Source organism: Thamnophis sirtalis, unplaced genomic scaffold, assembly GCF_051295495.1.
Source record: "Thamnophis sirtalis isolate CommonGarterSnake01/CBP01778 unplaced genomic scaffold, rThaSir2_p1.2 scaffold_2, whole genome shotgun sequence".
Classification (NCBI taxonomy): domain Eukaryota; kingdom Metazoa; phylum Chordata; class Lepidosauria; order Squamata; family Natricidae; genus Thamnophis; species Thamnophis sirtalis.
This window is the reverse complement of record NW_028261382.1, coordinates 167945850-167972237: the sequence shown is the minus strand read 5'-3', so window position 1 is coordinate 167972237 and position 26388 is coordinate 167945850. Positions and strand designations below refer to the sequence as shown.

Here is a 26388-nt window from a genome sequence, read left to right as displayed (position 1 = left end):
TATTCTTCATTCTCCTTCATAGAATCATAGAATCAATACTGAATTACATTTCTCTCTTTCTTTTCCATTAGAACAGGGGTGTGAAACTCAAGGCTTGGGGGCCAGATCCGGCCCGGGAGATGTCTAGATCTGGCCCGCAGGGCTGCCCTAAAAACAGCAAAGGACCTGCCTACAATTTCTCTGCCAGTGAAAATGGAGCTGGGGGGGGGAGGGCTTTGCAGGAGGCCATTGCAGCCAAAAACACAGAGCTCAGGATCCCGTTTTCGCTGACAGAATCCTTGGGCCACCACAGGCATCCCCAACATGAGTGACATTGAGCTGGCCACATCCATCCTGCCCACACCCAACCCCGGCTCCCTGAGGTCAAACACAACCTTGATGCAGCCCTCAATGAAATCAAGTTTGACACCCCTGCACTAGAACCGCAATCTTCATCCAAACCCTTTTCTGATACAAAGTTTACAAAAAACTCCAAATAATTAATCTTATCTAAATAAATTTCAGAATGAAAATGCATGTCTTTTTCTCTTATTTCCATTTTACTCATTTTATATACAAATTACTGAACAAAACTAATTTTTTATCTGTTTTACCTCTGCCTGAGAAAGTTGCTCTCTCAGCTTCTCTACTTCTTCCCGTAGTTCTCGGATAACCCTAGCATTGGGATCCTCATTCACTATAGCATGATTTACTATCCTTTTAGCTCTATCTGCGTATCTCAACGTAGACAATGTTTCTTCATAATTATCAGCTGCTGGACTGATTGTAGCTATCATAGCTGTTTGGCTGTTTCCTCCCAAATTGTCCTAAAAGGATTATTAGGGAATAGATAAAATGTGTAAAACAAAATTATTCTTACGGCTGAAATATATTATTTCTTCTTAACAGATGCCATTTTAAAATCTATTTTGATTGTTATTGATCCTCTTACCCTTAGACATTTTTAACATTCAGCATTAAAAATGACTATGTAAAAATTAGAATAACAAGTTTTGTTGCAAAGGTCATAAAGGAAAAAAAAAAACCCGAAGAGATCTTATTGCAGTATTGTTTGTTTGTTTGTTTATTATATTTATATGCCGCCCTTTCCCCCCGAAGGGGACTCAGAGCGGCTCACAACTCAAACCAGGGAAGGGGGATACAGACAAAAAATTAAAAACGACACATAACAATGCATAATTTAAAACAGTATTTTAACAGTATTGCTCATTTTTACTAAATATGCTCATTTTACTAAATACTAGCCATTTTTACTAAGTATACCTATGTGCAAGGTTATTTGAGGGCAATAAACGATATCTCCATTTTTAAATAGGAATAGAATATTATTATTCTATTCTTATAGTTTACCTTGAGAAGCCAAGTGAGTACAGAATCTCGGTAAGGCACAAATTTATTTTTCCCCTTTCCTGCTGCTTGGTCTGCAAGGGATGAAATAACCAAACCTAGTGTTGAAAGGGACCTAAGAAAATAGCAAATGTGATCAGTTTGAGCAGGTGCCTACGATTCAGAAAAATGTATACAATTAGCAATGCCTTAGTCTAAAAAAGCAGACTGAACATATGTAATAAACTTTTTGAAGAGGAACAAGAATCTGTAGAAGCATAAGACATTATTCATACATGCAAGTTTAAGACTTCTTTATAACCAAAAAAAAAATCCAAATGAATCTATTTTAGGATCAATTATTTAAAGACTTTAAGTGTAGCAATGTTATGAATTATTGACAAATATGATGAGTTTTGGTATAGTGTGATGTCCAATAATGTTTATTTGTAATTTAAATTGTATCATGTAGCATGCATACAATAAGAAAAAAATCCTTTGTAGTATAACAACACCAGTCACATTATAAAAATGCCTTTTTAAGACTTCGCATTTTGTTCTCTTTTTTTGCCCAAGTAAAACTTTGTTATATGTAATGTAAAGCTTAACAACGCTAATACATTCCTGTACACATAAGCGTGTCATAGAACAGAGGAAAGACACATCATACACTGGAATGCATATCCTTTCAAATACACATGGAAAGCATTAGTATTTGTGATTCTTGAACTAGTTCTGACTTTTTCAGGGAGGGAATTGGAACAATGACAGAGAATTAAAATAACAAGGTATCTTAGGATATCGTGAGAGACACTACACAATTAACAAATCCCTGGGTCTGAAATGCCATCCACCTGAGAATCCTTAATGGAGAGAGAATTAAGAAATAGAGTAAGCAGTGATCTGTCCAAGTCCCTATGCTTAGAACAGTTTTAGTGGATGTTCAAGTCCAAACCTCTTAAAGTTGCTAAGGTTGAGAAACCTGGCTCTAGAATGCCACTGAGAGAAGATGAAGAATAGATGAAGAGTAAATTTGACCAAGCATTGATAAGAATTTTTCTTAAGGCTTACTTTGTGGCTATATGGGTTGCAAAAGGTAAATATTTTTCCACTCTTACTATGTCCATAGAGAGCTAACTAAAGACTGTTGAGAGTGACCCAAAGAAAGTGACCATGAAAATGTGGGATCCTGGAAGTGTGCCTCCTCCATCACATTGCCTGCCCTGTGATCTGGATGGTCTCTCACTGTGGGTCTTTTGCAAATTCTTAAGACCTAGTTGTCTCCCCAGGCCTTGGCAGGATGTTAATTAAACCTGGTTTTACGATGTATATCTGAGGATTAAATTGCATCAATTAAAGTTATTTGTCTTTGTTGCAACTGCTGTTAAATTATTATATTTAATCCAATCTGGGTTTGTCACCGGGACCACAGGTTTTGTCTTTCAAGCTTTGGGACTTGGGCTGGAGCCCATCTTCAGGGAACTTTTCTCTAGCAGAGTCTCTCTAGCAGACCCTGAAGATGAACTCCAGCACGGGTCCAAAAGTTCAGCAGACAAAACCTCTGGTTCGACCAACATTATTCTGGGACACGTATACTCACCTTCATTTATATTATATTTGAGATGGGAGGCCGTATCACAAATCAATGATCATATAAAACCATATGGAAAATGTCTCGCTTTCTCAAAATATTAGGCTCAGAAATCAACTAATAAAATTGCCTGAGGAGGGAGAATGAACTCACCACCCAGAGTGAGCAGGCATTACTCCTTTCCTCCTGGGATCCAGTGCTTTGAGGCTGCCTAGGAAGGAAGGTTAAAACAGCCCCAACCCTTCCTTTGTATATAAAATGGATCAGATGAATCAGGCATGTGTGTGGGTGTGGGGAAAAAAGGAGTCAAGCCAGAAAGACAGCAGAGAAAGCATTGAGGCAAGCAACTCAGCGGCAGCCTCCAGACAGAGGAACAAAACTGCAACTCCTGATGCCCCAAGACATGCCGAGAGACAGAAGGGAAAGAAAGGAGAAGGAAAAGTGACCAGATTCTGCAAAAGAAAGAGCTCATTCTGGCTCCCTCTTATGGCCGATTGAGGAAAACAGCAACCAATCACATTTTACAGCACGGTTTAAAGAAACAGGTACAGCATTGCTATATGATTTATTTATTGCCAACCCAACCATTAGATTATATTCCTAACAAAGCCCATTAGGTGCAATGACCTGGCAGGGAGCTCCACAAATCAGCTCCAGAAAGCAAGGACTCTGAGGATTGGGGGTGTGGAGAAAAAACAGCACACACTCTGCTTTTCCCTTAAGATGGTCTCCAGAATGAGTCTAGAGGCTTGGAAGACAAAACCTCTGGTCCCGGTGACTAGCCCAGATTGAATCCTGGAGAAATTTTTTTTTGTAAGTCTAGAATGGAGCAGAAAGGGTCTTCAAATGACTCTGTGACAAGAGCTGGAGGAAAGGGAAATATTTCAACAGGTAGGAAATAGTTAAGGCAGAAAAATGTATTGCTACAAACGAAGAGACAGTATGCAGTGGTAAAAAAAAATAGTTGTAATAGTGACAGGAAGTTGTTAGATTAAGATAGGTAGGAAAATGGAAACAAGCATAAAATTAGCATTTAAGAGTAGAGGTAAAATATAATAGTTTCATTTTCTATAAAGCAGCTTTTGGGGAGGAGGGTTTTGAACCCCAAACTTGCTCTTTGTGCCAGTGATCTGTAGCAGATTAAGAAAATCCTAACTGACTGGAAGCAATTTAAAACGGGGGAAATGTTTTGCCTGTCACACAGCATATAATTAGCCTGTAGTATTAAAGAAGATCTGGTAATACAGTCTTTGGAAAGATATACAAGTATACTGAAGACTATAGTTTCTGAATCCTCAACATTACCTTCAGTTGAGGGGTAGTAGTAGCCCTCAAATATCAGCTAGAGTAGAAGCACAGCACAAAAAGAGCATACACCTATTGCTTATGAGCCTCCGAAAGAAGCAAAGTAGGTAAAAATGCCCTTAGGCTAACCCAGGACAGTTATCATTATATCCTTAGAACTAAATGAATACTAAGAGCTGCTATAAATACTCAATAATTCAAGTTTAATTACTGTGGCTGACTTGAAGTACTTTCAGGTTAGATTAAAGAATAATTATGGGAAAAGGCTTTTAAAGACTTACTGTCTCATCTTGCAAAAAAAAAAAAGGATCATAAAATCAAAATTCAAATCAAGACATACATAAGCAATTTAGAAACTCAAAGCGTTCAAGCAGTTCAGGCCTTTTGGCAAATGCAATGCTTCCCAATGCAATACTCCAATCCTATGTAGTATAAAATTGCTTTCCTGAAAAAAAAACACCTCCATGGGCTCACTGGGACTTATTTTCAAGTAATTATGCACGGAATTATACTGTGAAAATACTTGCTTGATCAAGTTTCTGGAAAATGCCTCTAATAATGGCAGAAGCTACAAGCCTGATTAGAAACCTTATACTGATCAAAATATTGGGACAGTGCTGATCCAGATAAAATGCGCCATCGTAACAAACCCAGACAAGAAGGAGAGAGGTTTTCATACAAGACAGGGCTGAAGAAACAGAAACATGATCTGTGGCTATTTTCAAATTCTGCAACAATTCTAAATGTACGGTAACACTGCTCAGGGAAAAAATGAATTAAGAAGAAATAGGCACGTTCAAATATATAATAAAATAGGTCTGCTAAAAAGCATATAAAAAATAATTATTTAATCAGCCATCCTCTGTTTCATTTAAAAAAGACCACAGTACAAATAGCTTTAGTGGAATCAAATAAGACAGTTTTAAGGCAAATAAGAGTCTGGATCAGACTCTTTTCTTTTGGGGAAAAAAAAGTTATTTAGTTAAAACTTGTTTCTTTTATTTACTTGTTTCTGAAAAGTACATTAATTGTGTGAAGGAGCCCTTCAGTTATGATTCTTCCCATTTATTTAACAGCTATACGTTTTGAAAAAATGTTCCTGTACTCTGTTAGTTATTCTTATATTTTATAATTGTATTTTAAAACCCCTAGAAAGAATAGTTTGAAAAACTCTGTATTCATGAACCTAATTTCTCCTTCTTGCCATACCAAAAACTGCTTGGGTTGATTTCAGTGAATTTGCTTCAAGGCAGAAGGATCCTGTCTAAATTATATTTCTAGATCATCAATATAAAAAAATGCAGAAAAAAATTAAGACATCCACGATATAAAAATACAATTAGCATGTAGCAAAATGACCAGAAACTTGATTTGAAGGCCTTCCTATAAATGCAGCTGGAATCAATTTACTTGGATAATATAGTTTCATCAGTGCCTTACTTGTTTATGTTGCTGCCTTCCTTCAAACGTTCTCCTGCAGCTCCTGTTTTAGATACTCTCTCGCTACCAGCCAGATCAACCAGGCTAACTTTGCTCACTTTCTCTCCAGAGTTCTAAGCAGGTGGAAAAAACTTCAATTTTATTAATGGACATTACAATTTACAGAAGTAAAAACTCACAGCATTTTCTGACATGTGGAGTCCAAAAGGTTTGCCATCACAGACCTAAGATATGATTACTGACCAACACTCTTAATATTTTACATTGTCATTTATACAATTTTAGGCAAACACCACTGAAATCAACTGGATAAGATTTAAATCTTTCAACATGTTACCCAAATAATAACATATCTTTATGTTCAATTCACTTACGCCAGACTGCAGATCATAAAGTGTTTGAGTGATGATAATATTAAATACAGCATGAGAGCGGCTGCTTTCTTCGTTCATGTTGGTTGCTGCAACCGTCCGGGACTTATTTCCTTCTGACATTAGTGACTCTATATCCTGATGAATAAGATAAAACATTGGACACAACAATTTCCTTTTTCCAATTGCAACATTTGCAACTTATCATTTAAGATGTATATAAACAAATACAACTTAAAACATTATATGCATATTATATGTGTATTTTTTCACTCTTATGGAATGCCTTTCTACTCTACACTTGCTAAAGTTCCATCTACAGTACTTTAAAAAGCACGGTTAAGATCTATTCTCTGAGGCTGCTGTTCAAAATAACCCTAGAAAGATGGAGATATTTCCCTGTTTGTAAATATAATTTTATGCTGACTGGAAAGAGAGAGTTGTGTCACTTGCCCTAGGCCCTTATAATGTGCTATATAAATAAATTTAAACTCACAACACTTTTGCCTGTCCTTAATTGAACTTATAAATCATCCCCAAGTGCATATTCCAAAATAGATCAAAGAGGCCAACACAAACCCATTTCATCATTTCAGATGAAAACAATGTGTCATCCCACTTACATTAATATTAACTTCATTTAATGGCTCAAAGTTATTGCAACTAAAATTCAGTTGTACATATATGATTTGCAAAATTGTTTAATGTTTGATATACCTAATTCAAAACGTACCTCCAAAATAGCTTAGTTAACTTAAAATATATAAATTAATATAAATTAAAAATTTTAAATAAAATTTGTTTAGTTATTAGTACTTCTAAAATGTATTAGTGGTTAATGTGTTTAAATACTCATTACTATAAATAACATATTTTCTCTAATGCATATTTTCCTTGTCTTTTTTTAACAATATGTTTAACACATGCATATTTTTATGCAAGTGAATCTGTCTTACCACAAATAACTTTCTTACAAATACTGTCCTTATATAAATTAGCTCCCATTGTTATTTCCTCACCCTGCAGTACAAGCATAGATGTGCAGCTTAATTCTTCAACCCAAGAATGCCGTTATATTGACCAAATTCTTACACTTTACTTACTTCAAAGCAAGTAACAGCTAGTTGAGACAAACCATCTACATATGGTCCCAAAACTTTATGCTCACGAACTTTGAGGGATTGCCGACTCCTTTGAGACAAAAATGTTGTTATAATTTAAACTTTGTTAGGAAAATGAATCAGTAAAATTAACTCATTATAGACCACTGAACATATAAATTTGTTCTCAAAAGGAAAATTCATTTAACAGAAATATAAAGGTTTATTTTCATTAAAAATATGTTCATACTTACATGGTAAAAAGATATGAAACATAAAATGAAACAATGAAATTAACACCCTCCTTGAAAAAAATCTGGTTCCTTTACAAATTTTGTAAAGGTATTAAGTAACCTTTCTAACATCTCCATAAATGTTTTTAAAAATCCCACTGTTCCATTAAAATTGGCGCCTATATACACTTTTTAAGACAATATCTTACAACTAGCAGCCTTAATAAATAAACACTACTCACTAGAGACTCTTGGCAATTCTGCTTGAATAGTTATAGCTCTCTGTAATAAACAGGGTCAGGCTTACATTACACATCCCAGCAGCAGAGATGTGACTTCAAACTGGTTTCTACAATTTAGATAAAGTGGTGGTAGAGGGGAACAAATGGAAATGCTATCAGTTAAAAAAATAGTTTCCATTCTTGTCCATATATATTTTCCCCATTAAGAACAGTTAAGTTTAAAGATGGACTAACACAGCCATGATGTGTAATTGACTCTCAAATTAAAAAGAAATTCTTTTTTGAACCTGCCACAGCAACTAGCAGGGTAAACAAATATTATCATTGTTGCATTTATATACTATTAGAAAAACAATGAAAAATACAAACCATAAAGTGAAATTAAATAATATGTACCAAGGTTCCCTCAAATATATTATACATTTAGAATTAAAAAGGGTTAGAGGGTCACTCACCCTTTAGGGTCAAGTAGATCTCTGACCTTTTCATTATATATTTCCATAAAAGACACCTCTACTTTAAAAGTGTGTGAATCATTTTGTTCTAAAGTGATTCTCTGAAATAAAGCACAGCAGAGCCGTGGGATCAGACCCAACTGTTCCGCATTTCCCATCATAGAGAAGGATTTTCCTGAGCCTAAAAGAGAAACGTAAAGATGCATAATACAAGTTATCAATTGCTGTCTCTTTCAAAAATGATAAGTCACAAATAATAAACAGTACAAATTGCACCATCTCAGAAAAAAAAACGTGAATTTGCGTTAAGGAGGTAGCATTCAACAAAGTATCATTTCCCAAGAATGCATGTTAGCTACAGAGGGAAGATTCATAAGCTCAGAAGGAAAAATGGCTGCTTTAAAGCGTTCCCAAAATATGCTACATGTATGTCCAAAGCACTTTTTACCTTTTAGTTCCAGATCTCCACATAACCCTGCCAAACAGTTTTTCCTTACCACCCAACTGGGCAGATCAGAAACAATACAAAACTATGCCCCCAAGACCTGATCGCTCACTCAGAAAATTACTATGCCTGATTGTATTGAAAGCTTCCAAGAGTTCTAGAGCAGCATCCCCAACCTTTGCGCACCAGGGACTGGTTGTGTGGAGAGAGGTTTTTCAGCAGACCAGAGGGAGTGCGGTTTCCCATGCTGCCTACATCCCATGGATGCTTGTTTGTGCAGCCTGGTTTCTGGCATGTTGCGTCCCGGTCCCAGTCCACAGACCGTGGGTTGGGGGCCCATTCTAGAGAACCCCCAGGGTTAAAGCAAGATAACAATAGAAAAGCAGGTTGAGAAATCCAGAAAAAATACCTGGACCAAGGAGAGGACAAGGCCTTTGTGTTTATATATTTTTAAAAAGCCCTATTAAGGCAGAATGGTGGGGAGGGAGGGTAAAATTATTGTACCTAAGCCAAGTCCTGCCCTTAAGGAGAGGTTCACACAGTGAAGAAGACACTGGTGAGTGGTTCTTCTTTCCCAGAAGATGGTGACAACCTCTGCAAAATACATTATTTCCATTTGGAATTTATAAATACAACTCTTACCTGTTTGTCCATATGCAAAAATGCAAGCATTATATCCCTGAAAGGCTTTCTCAAGAATTCCTTCTCCAAGGCACTTAAACACAACTTGTTGATCTACAAAAAAAAAAGGGGGGGGGAGGAAATAACTGAAATGGAATTATCTATATTAATTTGCACTTTGCTCCCTCTGTATCAATCAATCATTCATGGAGCTTCCACTGTTGCTTTTCACCTAAAGCAATTCTAACTGTTGGAACACATTGGTTCATATTTATGACAGTTGCAGAGTTCCAGGTAATGTGATCGCGCTTTGCAACCTTATGACAAGCAAAGTCAATAGGGCCAGATTCACTTAACAATTGTGTTACTAATTTAACAACTGCAGTGATTCATTAAACAACTGTAGCAAGCAAGGTCCTAAAATGGGTCTCATTTAGCAACATAAATTTTGGGTTCAATTGGGGTCGTATTTCGAGGACTAACCTGTCAAAAAAAGTCAAGAACTCTTTGTATTTCTATGCTGCCTATTTCAACTAAGTGACTTAGATTCTGCTGAGCCATAATTTAGTTTGTTTTTAATTTTTACTGATGTGTACATGTCAGAGAATCAATCATAGTCTCTTGCTGCTCTGTTGGCTGAAGTTGATATGTTCCCACTGCCTGGTGGAAAGAAAAGGATAGAACCCTCACTCTCCCTGCTTAATAAAGAGGCTAAAGATGGCGAGGGAAATTTGGCAGAAAACTTGGGCTAGCCTAGTGATATATGGAAGGAACAAGCACAAATAATGTAGTATACAATTTAGTGTGAATTGTAAATTGATACCAGTTCATTTAATAGTATCCAAAATTTAGTTAATGCAAAGCTAGCACATGAGTTACAGAATACAGAATAACAGAGTTGGAAGGGACCTTGGAGGTCTTGTAGTCCAACCCCCTGCCTAGGCAGGAAACCCTACATGACTTCAGACAAACGGTTAACCAACATCTTCTTAAAAACTTCCAGCGTTGGAGCATTAATTACTTCTTGAGGCAAATTGTTCCGCTGAATAATTGTTTTAACTGTCAGGAAATTTCTCCTTAGTTCTAAGTTGCTTCTCTCCTTGATTAGTTTCCACTCATTGTTTCTTGCCATACCCTCAGGTGTTTTGGAGAATAGCTTGACTCCCCCTTCTTTGTGGCGAGAGTCGAGGTGGCACAGTGGTTAAATGGAGCACTGCAGGCTACTTCAGCTGACTGCAGTTCTGCAGTTCAAATCTCACCGGCTCAGGGTTGACTCAGCCTTCCATCCTTCCGAGGTGGGTAAAATGAGGACCCGGATTGTTGTTGGGGGCAATATGCTGACTCTGTAAACCGCTTAGAGGGGGCTGAAAGCCCTATGAAGCGGTATATAAGTCTAACTGCTATTGCTATAGATATTGGAACATTGCTATCATGTCACCCATGGTCCTTCTTTTCATCAGACTAGACATACCCAGTTCCTGCAACTGTTCTTGCAATCTTGTTGCAATTGAGGCTCTAAATGGCAGTTTGCTAGGATTGATCCTTGGCTGAAGGTGTGTGGCCAATGACTGGAGGGCTGATAGAACTTAACAGATCATCTTTCAACCTTCCCTGCAGGCTTCCCTAATGACTTTGCTTTGCCAGCAGGGAAGGTCGCAAATGGCAATCACATAACCACAGGATGCTGCAACCAATGTATATGTAAGCTGGTTGCCAAGCTCCCATATATGGTGGTGACAGCATTGTAATGAATGAAACTTCGAGAAACAGTTTATCACTCATTCAGCACCATTTTGAACAGCTGCTGAACAAGTAGTCATTAAATGAGGATTACTTGTACAGCCCAAATATATTAGCCCAAATATCATAACAATTGAGAGAGCAAGAAACCAATGTTTTACGTTAAACAGGAATGGAGAAGAAATGTTTGAATCAGCTAAAGATAGTAGTAATGAAAAATCATACCTGCATATTTGGCAGTGTTTGATTCATCCATAGACCAGAAACAGTAATCAAAGGCAAATACCTGTAGGTAAATATACTTCAGATCACTACTTACACGAGTCTCAAACCATGTTTTAAAATGTTAATTAAGCTTACATACGTAGGTCTTAGTTTCCCTTTATTTCAACTAATTTCTTATAAATAATAAGACACTAAAATCCAATCTAATATCCTTTATTCCTAGTGAAGATTTCATATTAGTCCTATATTCTTCTCTAAATAGCTACAGTGTATAGGGTGATAGTAATAAGGTTCTTCATACTTAGAGGTTAATATGAATACCGGTGTATGTGAAAGTTTAGGCATCCAGTTCCTAATCAAAACTATGTATTTCAATGAATTCATATGTGAACAGAATGTAAGATCTTCATGATATAAAGTTAAACAGAACATTTTTCTGCAATTTGGAATATATATTTACTTTTTATGTGCAATTGTGTGCAAATTCAAGGAAAGAAAATTGGATATGACAAGCAAAGTTTAGGCTCCTTTAAATTTGTATCTTACACCACATCTCTTTTTGTAGAAATAACAGCTTCCAAATCTTTCCTAAAAAAATTTCTATACCTGATTGTGCAATTGTTCCCACTCTTACTTCCAGAAGTCTTCTAGCTTAAAATATTCTTAATACTCCTGGTATATACTGTGTGTCTGGGATCTTCCTATAAATCTCCAAAATATTCACATCTGTGGCCTCTGAGATGCACTCCAAAACTATTATTAAAGATATTTAATATTAAAATGTGTATTGTCTCAGATTTTGTTCATTTTAAAATTACTAGCTAAAACGTGGAATATGGCTAGAGGTGCCTAAACTCTTTCATACCACTGTATATGTATTTAAAATGTTTTTCAGTATTAGTTTCAGAGGTTTGGCACTATTTGAACTGAAAATTAATATTCCTATTCCCTAGTCTGCTCTTCCAATTTAAGTGCCTCTCATTTCTATTTTATGGATGAGAATTAAATCCAAGTAGAAATACATATGTTTCTGCTTATTAGAGAACATAATTCGCATGTATAAATGTACAGTATTTTCCCATTTTTTCATTTCTTAAACAAAAGTGAAAAGAAAGCATTTCAAGGCTATTCATATAATCATTTAAATATATCATAGAACACTGCAGCAAATATAGACATACATCTAGAGGCTATTCCATCTGAACTGACCTTGAGTAATATATAATCGAGTACATACACTGAACAAACTTAGACATGGTTGAACATTCACCTCAAAAAATATCACAATATCTACTATTATTTGAAACTTTGTTCATTGGCAAGCACAGACTCTTGTTTATATCTTGAAGCCCTTTCTGTGTACTCATTTAACAAATTAACAAAATACAGGAAGTTGCACTACATCATATTAGATTACCAAAGTATTGATCTGAGAGCAAAGTGGTGGCATCATCATCATCATCATCATTATTATTATTACTATTATTATTATTATTTAGTTTTGTATGCCGCCCACTCTCGGAAGACTCAGGGTGGCTTACAATAAAAAGGGAAGGGGGGGATATAAAAATAAAAACAGCTTAAAATTGCAACAACATTAATAACTTAGAATGGGGCTGGATAATTCAACAGCCCCAGGCCTGCTGGAACAGCCAGGTCTTAGTCGCTTTGCGGAAGGCCGGAAGGGTAGTAAGGGTCCGGATCTCAACAGGGAGATCGTTCCAGAGCAGCTACAGAGAAGGCCCTCCCCAGGGGGGTCGCCAGTCGACATTGACCGGCCGATGGAATCCGGAGGAGGCCTAACCTGTGCCATCTAATAGGTCTGTGGGAGGTAATTGGCAGGAGGCGGTCTCTCAGGTAGCCAGGTCCGATGCCATGTAGGGCTTTAAAAGTAACGACTAGCACTTTGAAGCGTGTTCGGAGACCAATGGGAAGCCAGTGCAGCTCGCGGAGGATAGGTGTAACGTGGGTGTACCTAGGTGCACCCACAATCGCTCGCGCGGCTGCATTCTGGACTAACTGAAGTCTTCAAACACTCTTTAAGGGCAGCCCCATGTAGAGCGCATTACAGTAATCCAGTCTTGAGGTGACGAGGGCATGAGTGACCATCCGAAGGGCCTCCCAGTCCAGATAGGGTCGCAATTGGTGCACCAGGCGAACCTGGGCAAAGCCCCCCCTGGTCACAGCCGAAACTAAGACCTGTATTATGTATCACCGTAAGCAAATGATCTTGATTTGGAATTACAAAATCAAAGAGAATAGAAATAAGTTGCCTACCTTTGGTAATTTTCTGTGGTGTGGAAATTCAAGTGGAAGATGAGTAAGCATTAAAAAGAATTGAAATCTGATTAGTGTTGGTAACTATTAAATCACTTTAATATACTTTTTTCTAGTGTGAAAGATAATTGAATTTAATATTTATTGACAATGGAAACATGGTTTTGATAGTGGAAAAAAGCTAGGGTAAAGTAACACCAGTAAGATTTAGATAAAAAAAATAACTGCTTAGCACCCTAGTAACATTACATCCTCTCATTTGGTGACTACAATTCCTTTCTTAAATAAGAAACAAAATGGTCACTAATAGAACACATGAGAGGGGAGGGAGGGAGGGAGGGAGGGAGAAGGGGAGAGGGAAATGCTGCAAAGATCACTGGTTGCTACTGTTTCATTCACATACCCACTGTAATTTTGAACAGTTAAATGAACAGTTGTAAGTCAAGGACTACCTGTATGTGCTTCAGATCTCCCTAATACACTATTCTATCTGGAACCTGATTAAAGCTCAGCCTCAGGTTTTGAACAATAAAATGACTTCTGCTGTAGTTTACATTTTAATGATTGCTTAACAGATGGAGAAAATATTTGATCAACCATTTTTCCCTCATTGTTCCTTCTGAAGAAAAATTAGTGATGAGTTGTACATATTGTATGTACTTTGCGTGGAGAGATGAGTCACATGGAACATAAGAAGGATTTGTCATATGGCATTTAATGTGATAGACAGCTTTTCCGTGGAAGGAAACAGTGTATTATGAAAAATGCTATGATAATGGGTATTCTATGGTTAAATTAGTCTGAAAAAAAATAGTAAATTCAACTGAAAACTGGCAGAAAACTCTTGGCCAAATTTTTTCACAGATAAATAGAAGTGTCTTAAAATGTATATCAACCTATTCTAGAAGCTGATGTCCCACACTCAGTGAAGAAACTGAAGCTGAAAAGATATTGGATATTTCAGAAGTCAAATAGGTGAAAGATGCCTCCACATCTACATGAAGTATTTTACAAGGAAAAAAAGTAAAGAGTTTGGAATTTTTTGATTATTATTGAAAATCTGTGCAATCTCAACATGTGGTACACCCAAGAAGATAAAGAATATTTCTGCAACTAAATTTTTTTGGGGGGGGGGGGGAATCCAACAAAAAGACTTGAAAGGCTCATCTGAGTAGTAGACAGTATACTATCTGAGAGTGCATTCAAACTTTGCAATTTCATATTCATTATTTTCTTATTCAACATCTTAAATAGTAAATAGTAAGTTTGCATTCAGCTTTGCAGAGATACTGTATGTAGACGTTGCATCAGCTTCTTCTACTTGGAAGGGTACTTTGGACATTGCTAGCTAAACCAGAGAGAATTTATGTTTCAGAAGAATGAAACCTCTTTGCAGACTTGTCCAGCAAATAATCTTTTCACCTTAGGGTGGACAGAAACAATGATATTCACAAACCAGAAATTGATCAGGTATGACTAATGGATTAAAGTGCCAAGTGTTAGGACATGAACTTCCATGATACAGAACTGCTTAAAAAGAGCCAGACCCCTCCTGAAATTTTAAATTGTAACATTATTCCAAGGCAAGACTGATAAAAATCAGTTGGTCAGAGTCCAATATTTTTAGGTTATAAAGTGGAAAAGAAGAACTGTAAGCTGTGTACATATGTGTATATCAAGCATGCTATTTTCTTACTGCTTTTGCCAGCTTTTTTTCTTGCTATCTTCTATACTTTGGGTTAGCTTTCTAAAATGAAAGAGCAGCAAGAACTTTCGGTAACTATGGCTAATTTAGAGAACCGCATTGCTTGGGAAAAACCATGTGGATCCATGTTATGTATCTTCAATTATTAGCTGCAATTGTGAAACCTACTAAAGCAGCAATTATATTCAAGCTGTGATTCAGTAAATCTGAATGTACCGTGTTTTCCCGAAAATAAGACAGGGTCTTATTTTCTTTTGACCCCAGAAATAAGCACCTGGCCTTATTTTCAGGGAGGTCTTATTATTTTTGATGTGCAGGAGACAGCGAGCGTAGTCACCTCATGTCTGCTGCTGGGTTGCAATATTTTCAGGGAGGGTTTATTTTTGGGGGAGGGCTTATTTTAGAGCATGTGCTCAAAAGCCCGATTGGGCTTATTATCCGGGGAGGTCTTATTTTCGGGAAAACAGGGTATACTGTTGCTTTCCATTATGACTGTGCCCTTCTGAAATTCAGAGGTGCTTAAACATTTGCGTGTAACTATAACACTACTAAGAGCCAATTTGGTACAATGGTTAAGGCAGCAGGAAACCAGGAGGCCACGAGTTCTAGTGCTGCTTTGGGCACAAAGCATCCGGGTAATCATGGGCCAGCCAACTTCTTTCAAACCTAGGAAGGTGACAATGGCAAACCACTTCTGAAAAATTCTGTCAAGAAAACTGCAGGGATTTGTCCAGGCAGCTTGAACAAGAACCAGACATGATTTAAAGGAAGAAGAAAATACTACTATATGAGGGATTGAATGAAAAGTACTGCTCCACCTCCATATCTTTAGTTTTAATTTGGGGTGTGTTAATAAACAAAACAGGAAAATAATTCTTGAAATAAGCTTTTTGTCGCTGTATTTACTTTCCCACATAATCACAACCACCTGCTCCACACTTCTGCCAACAAAGGACAAACTTTTTACCGCCATAGTGAAAGAACTCCACACTTTGCCCTTTCAACGAGATCCTGACAAACCTTCCAGTCTTTCATTTGAGTCAAAGAAGATACCCACAATGGTATTTTTTCTATTGTGCAAAAAGATAGAATTTGTAAGGCACCCAGTCTGCATAATGTAGCAGTGAAAATTAACATCACAACTGCCTCTTGAGTGACTTGTGAGGCACAGTGTTTTCATGCTGCAGAAAAATTTCCTTTTTGTGTTTCTGAATGCTACTAAATTGTTGTTTCAAAGTTCTGAGTGTTGCAATATAGCATTGATTTGACTGTGGTGCCAGTTTGAAAGAAATCAATGTGAAAAATATCCAATATACCTCCCATATGCAATTAGACCTGAGGTCTAATTCTCTCTCTTTCTCTATCAACAATTCCTCATATTTATGCTGATAATATGACAACAATTATGAGCAAATTTCAACTTGTAAAGCTTTCATCTCTACCATAGGCATGTGAAGAGCCTATCTTGCACAAACTTTCCAATATTGAAGAACATTAACAATGGAAACATTACTTTTCTGTGAAATACCAAGACAGACACAAATTTTCTTTTGATTGTTTTGCTGACTATCTAATCGTATCAACCCTTTTCCATATGAAACTTGTAGCTGTCATAATAGGTCTTCCACTTGATTCTTAATCACACAAATCAGCTCTTCCTGGTTCACATCTTTATTTTTTGGCCCAGTAGTGCACAGTACTCATCATCATCACCATAAATAACCTGCATTCAACAATGAATATCATTAAGAGAGCCTCTTTTGGCAGTAAAAAATTCAATCATGGCATATCACTGAAGCAGCTGACAAGTACTCACTAGCTTTCAATTTCACAAATAATAGCAATTTCTCCTCACTAACTTCTTGCCAACTAAAGCGAAAGAACACATCAGAGTTTCTAGCATGTCAGGACTGCCATCTATGGGTGATAACACTGGAAGCATCAATTTTCCTTCAAGTCTAATTTTGTTGTTCAGTAACTAACATTAGTAACACTAACATTATATTTTGCTTACTATTTAATGAACCTCATGTCAGTATGGGAGTGATTATTTACTGCATGTGTCCATCTGGGCCACAATCTTATGTAATCGAGAACATAATGCTTTTTTATGGAAATTCAAGGTTTCAGCAGGTCCAAAGTTTATGGGCTACATTTAGTTACTGTACACTTGAAACAAGAGGATTCTGAAACAGGATTATAACACTGGAAGATATTTTAAGCATGCATTCAAGTCTCTTTTTGTTAAATAGGCCATTTGCTGTTGCCACTGTGCTTTTTAGTAAGTTAAATTATTTTAAGGATTTAGAGAATGGCTGACTTACAATATCTTAATATGTCCATATTCAACTGCATGTAAAAGATTACAATGGGGAAAGTGAAAACTTCACTATTCAAAAGGAGACTATATATTGTTGGTATTATTTGCTGCTGAATGAAAAGTTTTTCTAAGTTAAATTTTCACCAATTTTAGATCATTTATATTAATTGGCATGAAATTCCGCAATTTCAGATAGATAATACATAGCAGACTTAAATTTATTATTCAAACTATATTAATTAATTATTTTTGGAAGAATGGATAATATAGGGTGCCACAAAGCTCAGTCAGATTCTGAACCCTTTAACATTTCATAAACAATTTGGATAAGAAAGTGGAGAAAATACTTAAGAGAAGATAATTAATTTCTAATGTACCTTAATTACCCAGAAAAGTAGACTTTCCTTCATTGGATCTGTTCAAAGAAAAGTTGAATACAGGAAATCCCCTACTTATGACCACAATTGGTACTGGAACTTGCAATGCAATAGTTAACTGAGTTACACCTGATTTTACAACAGTAATGGGCACAATCTTTCTGAAGAATTAATGAAATAATATTTTATGGAGGTTAAAATTTTCTAAGTAAAAAGCTTCCAGCGTTGCTGATACAAATCATGGCATTTTGAAGAAAAAAGAAAACCTCATGTTAAAAATACCTGAGATATAAAAATATTTATACCTGTTTTGTAATAGAAAGTCAAATTTCTTTTTAAAATGCATGGAGTGTCAAATACATAAGTCTACATAAAGATAGACCTCACTTACCGACACTCATTCAGCAAAAGTTAAGACAGCACTGAAAATGGAAATCTGTGACCAGTACTCGAAGACCCGGCCATTGCAAAATCTCTGAAGTCATGTGACTACAATTCAGGTAGTAAACAGCCAGCAAGTGGCAGCTGCAGTTTCGTGTAGACCCATGATCTCCATTTGCAACTTCACAGCTGGCTTCTATCAAGCAAAGATCAATGGGGAAGCCAGCAGGGAGTCGAAAATCGCAGTCACATGAAATCATGCTTAATAACCATAGCTGGAACTGATGTTGTAAGTCAGCAGAGTCTACATTTTTTACTTTATGACCACGTTGCTTAGCAATGGAGTTCCCAGTCCAAATTGAGGTTGGTAAGTGAGGACTTATCTGTACTTTTCATGCCGACAGACATTATTACTGATATCAAAAATTAAATTGTTCCTGAAATGCCAGTCCTTACATAACTAATTTTGCCATAAAACATGGCACAAAGGAAATGTGCTGGTAATGTCTGTGTTTCAAAAATATATGCTTCATTCTCTATGGTGGATATCTATCACTGGTTTTTCAATCCAATTTTTAATTTCTTTAGGGATAGGGAGTGCCAGAGTGGTTTTAAAGAAAAGATATATATGAAATCTGAATTTAAAATTTCTGGTCAAAAAGAGAGTTATACTACAGCAAGATGTCTATGTAGAGCAAGATGTCCAAGAATTCAACAAAAGTTTTTATTTTGGATTGAGTGAATACTTTTCTGAAATCTCTCTTGAAGATCCACAAAATCTCTATCTGAAAATAGTGTTATATTTGGAAACTTTATGTCTGAAGTTAACAGATGCAGTTAGAAATAGAACTTATTTCTCTTTGATTCAAGACAGAGTCAAGACATAATGGAAGAGCAGCACTTCATTTTTTTTTTGTTTTGAATGTTTACAAATTACAGGTAGTCCTTGACTTACAACCATTCATTTAGTGACCGTTCAAAGCTACAACAGCACTGAAAAAAGTGACTTATGACTGTTTTTTACACTCATGACTGTTGCACCATCCCCACCATCATGTGTTCCAAATTTGTTCATGTTTATGATGGTGGCAATATCCCAGGGACGTGTGATCACCTTTTGCAACCTTCTGACAAATAAAGTCATTGGGGAAGCCAGATTCACTTACCAACTGTGTTACTAACTTAACAATTGCAGAGGTTCACTTAACAACTGGGGCAAGAAAGATCATAAAATGGGGCAAAACAACTGTCTCACTTAGGAACAATTGTGGTCATAGGTCAAGGACTACCTGTAAGGTTTTGTTTTGTATTTTGCTATTGCCAAATACCCCGCATCATTGTAAGTCGGATATCCCTAAAAGAATCATCCTTATGTTATGTAAGATATTTTTGTCCCAACTGATGTATCATTTTTGCTTTTATATCTCACTGTATCTTAACCAAACTCATCCTTAACTGCAAATAAATATTGAAAAACACTATTAAAAGTGAAATACTTGCACTTTTATAACTAAACTGTATTTCCAACATTTGTGAAACATTTTTCTTTCAATGAATCAAATTTCCATACAGCCAAAAATGCAATTTCTGGAGAAAATGATCTATTAAACTCAAAAGATAATATCAGAAGGTCTAATTTATTTAAACTGAGATTTACCTCCACAGATGCTGGGAGAAAAAAAATCTACCGTGATGTTTCTAAATAAGGGCCACAACCAGAAGAGAAAGTTTTTCTAAAAAGGATCCCTATTTTAATATCTTAATAGTATAGATATGCCATCTTAGGACCAGGGTTTTAATAATTCATAATTTTAGAATAACATTCCTTGTAATTAGTATCTCACCCAACATCTGAAACAAATGCAACATGGTTAATGGGGAAAAGTTTATATTTAACAATATTTTAATATTTTATAAACTGAAGAAATGAACAGGATGAACATTTTAAAAGAAATCAGAATAACTTTTATTTAAGTTTTCTATAAATAAAGGGTAAGGATGCAGTCAGCTGTTACTCCATCCGCTGCTTCTGGCAGGTGATTTTAAGAGGGCTTGCATAGCAGCTTCTATCTGGCTGATAATATGTTGGATAAAGAAACAGTTGGTATCTGTCTCATTTCACCAGACACTCCACTTAGATAAGATGAAACTGAGGGTTTTACAATGACCTACCAACTCACCACAGCTAAAACCTTTCCCTATTAACTTGGTCTAAAGCTTGAAGCTATGATAAATAACCACATCAGCCACTATAAATGGCATATATTGCTTCTAATGAAAAAGTGGTTTTAAAAAGTTATAATTAAAAATGTAATCTAAATATATCTTTTAAAAATATCTGCATAACATGTGCTCTATGAAAAATATTTAACTGATTAAAATTAGAGATATCCACATTTTAAAATGAAAATATTTCATGTCCAAAATACATTGTATTAATCACCGTAGAAATGTTTAGAAGCCTTCGTTTCAAGCTTAAAGCAATTATTTTGAATGTGGAAATAACTCTTCTGAGCTTGAAACACTTTCAGATTGGTCTGAACAACCCACTTTGAATCTCATACTGGGTGTTTCAACTCAAAATGTTTTGCACATTCCTACATAAAATATAGTAATCATTTCAATCTGCACTGTAGTCTACAGAAAACAGGACTTAGGACTTAAGCACACATAAATTATTATTAATTCTTAAAGACATAAAAATTGTTGTGTTACAATAGGACTTATTTGGTTGTTATCAACTTGATTCTGTGTAAGTGCCAGCATGGTGTAATGATTAATAGTGAACTCAGAGTGGAAAGACCCAAGTTTAGTCTTATCTTAGACATAGAAGCCAAATCAATGTCAGTTATCTGATAAACAATCCGTCTTTTCACATTGTACATTGTAAGCTTTACTAGAAGAGCAGGTGAAATACAAAAGAAATGGACCATGCAACTAAGCAAGAGAAAGAGTAAGTAGTAGTAACTTGATAGCAAAATTGGACATATTGAAGCTTATTACGTTTACTATCTTTGGATATATCTAATTTTAGATGAGACTGAGCTAGGGCTTCATTAGGCTATTGGTAACAAATTAAGAACTACAACAAAGTCAGTGGATAGATGAGAATCTTGAGAGCACTTCTGGAACCGTCATTACTCCTGAGCTAATAGCCACTATGGCTCAAAAAATTTCCACTCAGCTTTTGGTGATACTACACCTAGAGCTGTTACTAAAGCAAGTATATTATCACCACATAAAGGTCTGCTTTCAGAAATATTTGGAATCCGTGGTTGGTATAAAATGCAGCCAGACCTAATATTGTTGTGATATTCTGGAAATGTCTGTTCACAGCTTACTTCCATTTGAAGTTCTATCAATGGACAGGAGGGAGTGAATATTTCTCATCAATGGACAGCAGACTCTGCAATTACCTACTGCAAGAGTCCTATCTTTGTCTCCCTGAAAAAGCTGTAAAGCAAGTATTTAATTTGCCTCTTTCATTGTTTCACAATAGTTTCATTGTTCAATTATTAGACTGCACTATACTGTATAGACAGTCCTCACCTTCTGACCAGAATTGGGACCAGAATTTTGATTTTGTTGTGGTCATAGGTTGAATCAGGCCCAATTTTACCACAGGGTTTGTGGTTGTTAAGCAACTCACAGAGTTACTGAGTCAATCCAGCTTCCCTAAAAGGCATTTTTTTTTACCAGAAATGGGCAAAAAAAGCTACAAATCATGATTACATGACCACAGGACACTCTAACTGGTTGTAAATGCCAGTTGGCCAGCTGCCAACTGCCTGAATTATGACCACATGACTGTAGAGGTGATACAACGGTTTTAAGTGGAGTATAGATTATAAGCATGGAAGCATGGTGGAATCACCGACAGAAGGAGAGGGAGTCCCTTTAGGGGGAATAAACATTCCAGCATGGAATCAGATTGGGAGAGAAAATGTCTGAGGTCAAAATATTAAGTGTGGTAGAGGGAGCCAAGCTTAGGACCCTCGCAGTGCAGAAATCTCCACAGACGTGACCTATCTCAGAATCCCTGAAGCTTTCTCTGACCATTCCCAAGGGAATGCAGTCAATCTGACAGGATTCCGATAAGTCATCAACAAAAATATCTACCTGGGTATATTCACTAGTGATTCTGGTTTCTTGCACCTGACACACTCTTTCCAAGGCTATCAACACTTTGAACCATTGTTAAATGAACATGAGTCGAGGACTATGCGTATATGTTTTCAGCACAGTATAAGCTACCTGGCGAGTTATTTGCAGACGTACTTAGTAACATGTAGCAACTAACATTTGTACAAACAAGCATTACACATCCCTTTGCAATTTCCTCCAGCGCTTGCAGAAGTTAGTACAGTTTTTGTAAGATACTGTACTTGTGTAGAAACTTCTTCTAATTGTTTTACTAGCTGACTTGGAAGACTTCTACCAATTATGAGTGCCAGAGGAACTGCAGGATGCTGCGGAAGAGAGCAAAGCAATATGGCCACTTCAGTTTATTCTGAAAAGTGAAGGAGCCACGTTTCTTCATGAAACAGATTCCAGAGTGAGCTTTTTTTTAATCTTTCATCGAAGCAAACTATCCATATGCAGCCCTACTGTTTAATAAATTCAGATGTCAATGCCACATTCCTAGAATGTTGTAAATCAGTAACAGCAATCCACACTAACTATACAATTGGTATTGCATTGATATAGAGGACAGAGTCTCAATTGCTCAAAAATATAATCAATTTGATTCAATTCAAACGAATCTGATTTAGAAAACAGATTTGACGTGATGAATCAAAGAGATTCAGAAAATAAATTCAATTCAGTTATTTGACCTTAACTGGGCCTATTTGCTTTGAATTGTCATTTGAATGGAAAAAAAATATTTCTGGGCTTATGCTGAGGCTTTGACATAATTTAGATAAATGAAAAGCCATCCAAAGGTGGCTCAGTGGCTAAGATGCTGAGTTTGTCGATCAGAAAGGTTGGCAGTTTGGTGGTTCGAATCCCTAGCGCTGCATAACAGAGTGACCTCCCATGACTTGTCCCAGCTTCTGCCAACCTAGCAGTTCAAAAGCATGTAAAATGCAAGTAGAAAAAATAGGAACCACCTTTGGTGGGAAGGTAACAGCGTTCCGTGCGCCTTTGGCTTTAGTTATTCCGGCTACATGACCATGGAGAAGTCTTCGGAAAGCGCTGGCTCTTTGGTTTTGAAACGGAGATGAGCATTGCCCCCTAGAGCCGGAAACGATTAGCACCTATGTGTGAGGGGAACCTTTACCTTTACCTTAAAGCCATCCATTTTGGCCTTCTGATTAGATTTGGAAAGCTAATTCAACTAGAAGAATCAAATGAATAACCTTCAAATGAAATCTCTGAATCCAAATTTCTCACAGCCCTAATATTTCCTTTAATTCCCTGGAACTGTGTCTTGATAATATAAAATACTGGAATATATAAGTATCACAAGAAGCTCTAAAATTATACAGAATATCCCTTACACATCTAATAGTCACTTATCTCTCAACTCCATAATTAAGACATGTAAAGGTAGGCTCAAATAATATAAGTTCCCTTTTTTATAAGAAAGCTATAACTCAGGTCCACTGAATAAAAACACACAAAGACACAGATTCATATTGTAGTCAGGAATCACTCTCAACATGTAGAAAAATGTAAATTTTCCTTCTGCACCTTTGCTGTTTAAGTCCTCCTTATAAATCTCAAATGAATGGGGGGGGGGAATCCAATCTATTTTTAAAATTATTTTGGTATTTTGGATTATTTCCAATTGCTCTTTTCAGGGATTTATAAATAAATACCAGATATATTCTCACAACTGAAATAAACCACAAATAATAAGGAATCCAGGAGAGGCATCTGCACATATTTACGAACCTTTGCATTTAAGCACCAAGAACATCCATTTTTGCTTGAAATTCTATCTTTCAGATCAACCCCAAACACCATGCACATACTACTGCAGTGCAAATCATTTAGAAGACAGCATTAACTTTTTGTTCATGCAGCCCCGATACTCCTCAGGTTAAGTAACCTTATTTCTATTTGGCACCTGCCTGAGCCAGAAGGGGATCATGGCCAAAACTGACATTTTAAAGGCAGATGATGGAAGCAGCTGATGTGCAGATAACAAAAGATGCTGGGCTCCAGAAGGCAAGTTTGGATTTGTTCTTTACCTGCTTTCTCCTTGCTTGTTGTTTGAAGGCGGAGGATGCAAGACAGTCTGATTCCCTTCCATTTCCACAACACACTTGGTATTCAACTCCAACTCTAGAATGCAACACAGGGGCACTTCAGAACTTTTTGTCTCCCCACAAGGCATCCTTCCCCTTCCAGCTTTCTTCGGATTGATTGATCGATACACACAATTCATCGCTAGCCAGCGGGACTTTCCCCGATCCTAGCAAAAAACCATTCCCGTTTGCGACTTAAGAGAAAAAGTATAGGAAACGAGATGGGCGTTGTTCTCCAAAATGCTGAAAGGGGTGAAGCCCAAGCAAGACACGCTCGAGAATTTCTGCTTGCAAAAACGCTCGGCGCTCGCACACACCGAAGAGCTCCGTTTTTCCGCAGGTTCGCACTCTCTCCACACCCCGCTTCCCACGACCTTCCGCCGTTGCAAAGACTTGGCTTGAAAGGGTGGGACGACAAAACACCCCCCCTCCCCTTTTCCCCAAAAGCTGCAACTCTGCAGCCCTTTTTTGCTTCTCCCCCCCCCCCAAAAAAAACCCTTTTGCAAACAAGTGGATTCTGCAAAGAGCAGGGAGGAGGAACGTAACAGGAGGAGGAGGAAGAAGACAAGAGGACCGTTTCAGGGAGAAACGAGCACGATCTTTTTAATTCTCCCATCGGATTTATTACCTCGCCTGTTCATGGGCCGGACTCTGACGGCCACTTTCACCTTGGTATCCGACATCTTTCCCGGCGAGCGAGGGTGAATCCTCGCCGCAGAAGAGAAAACGCAGGTCTTGGAGCCTCCTTTCCCCCCCTTTCGCCGCGACCCTTCAGAGCCGCGGCAGCCGCTCGCAGAGACTCTCCTGCGGCCGCCCGGGCAGCGCGTCGAGCGCGGCGCCGACGAGGCTCATCCCGGCCCGGAGGAGGGGAGGGGAGGGGAGAGGGAGGGAGTCACGGGTGGGGTGGGGTGGGGAGCCGCGCGAAAGTCGAGAAGGAGAAGCGGCCGCGGGAGAAGAGCTTCCCAGAGACGCCGAGGCGGCCGCCTCGCTTCAGCCTCGCCTGCGCGACAAGCTTCTCTGCCGCCGCCTCCTCCTCCTCCTCTCCCCCGCCACCGCCATCTTCCAGCTTCCGCGGCGGCGGCGGCGGCGGCTCTTCCCTCAGTCCCTTCTGCCCTGAGGAGATTCCGGGGGGGAGGGGCAGCGCGGGCCGCTGTCGGAAATGCCCGAGCGACTTCGCCCCTGAGAAGCGAAGCGACGGGTGGGGGGGCGGGAGGAGACTCCCAGGCACAGCCAACTGGCCGAAAGGGCGGCTAAAAGTCATGCGCGAAGTTTCCCAGGGTCGCCAGCCGGGAGGGCGTCTGGCGCAAGCGCAGTCCAGCGCGTCTCTTAAGGCTTTGGGGCGGGGGGGGGCGGTGTGTGGAGCGGCGAGGGTAGAAGAAGAAGTGTCGTGTTCGCTCCTCTCTCCTCCTGGAGGAGGTCAAGACTGAAAAGTGGGACGGGCGGGGACGGGACAGCTTGAGCCGCCCTGCGGAGCAGCAAGTTTAAGGCTGCGGGTTGTCCTTGGCGGACGGTGAAAGATGGGGAAATGGACGGGCGTGAAATAGCGCGGCAGCAAAGCGTGGAAAGTGAAATGCGGGTGGTCCTTAACTTACGACCACCATTGAGCCCAAAACCTATTTTGTTAAGTGAGAAATTTGCTAAATGCGTTTTGCCCCATTTTACGACTTTTAAATGTTAAAAGTGAACATTTGTTAACTGAATCACTGCGGTTGTTAAATTAGTCACGCGGTTGTTAAGTGAATAGCAATAGCAGTTAGACTTATATACCGCTTCATAGGGCTTTCAGCCCTCTCTAAGCGGTTTACAGAGTCAGCATATTGCCCCCAACAACAATCTGGGTCCTCATTTTACCCACCTCCGAAGGATGGAAGGCTGAGTCAACCTTGAGCGGGTGAGATTTGAACAGCCGAACTGCTGAACTGCAGTCAGCTGAAGTAGCCTGCAGTGCTGCACTCTAACCACTGCGCCACCTCGGCTCTA

General features: G+C 38.0%; 1 protein-coding gene across 8 annotated transcripts in view; it reads right to left on the bottom strand.

The window, feature by feature from the left end:
• Positions 1–25267, bottom strand: part of KIF13A (kinesin family member 13A) — a 79419-nt gene extending 54152 nt beyond the window's left edge. For 3 of the 8 annotated variants that reach the window (XM_087707403.1, XM_087707404.1, XM_087707405.1), the window contains exons 1-11: positions 25037–25266; positions 24352–24445; positions 13372–13384; positions 11095–11155; positions 9151–9243; positions 8064–8244; positions 7137–7224; positions 6037–6171; positions 5663–5775; positions 1351–1462; positions 594–806 (exon numbers count right to left, since the gene is read on the bottom strand). In XM_087707403.1, the coding sequence (XP_087563529.1) occupies positions 594–806; positions 1351–1462; positions 5663–5775; positions 6037–6171; positions 7137–7224; positions 8064–8244; positions 9151–9243; positions 11095–11155; positions 13372–13384; positions 24352–24445; positions 25037–25091 (1158 nt within the window). In that variant the 5' untranslated portion in view covers positions 25092–25266. Of the gene's footprint in view, positions 1–593; positions 807–1350; positions 1463–5662; positions 5776–6036; positions 6172–7136; positions 7225–8063; positions 8245–9150; positions 9244–11094; positions 11156–11700; positions 11759–13371; positions 13385–24351; positions 24446–25036 lie in introns of those variants that run through there. The other 5 variants (XM_087707407.1, XM_087707408.1, XM_087707409.1 and 2 more) reach the window with 3 other exon arrangements.
• Positions 25268–26388: the final 1121 nt, after the last annotated feature.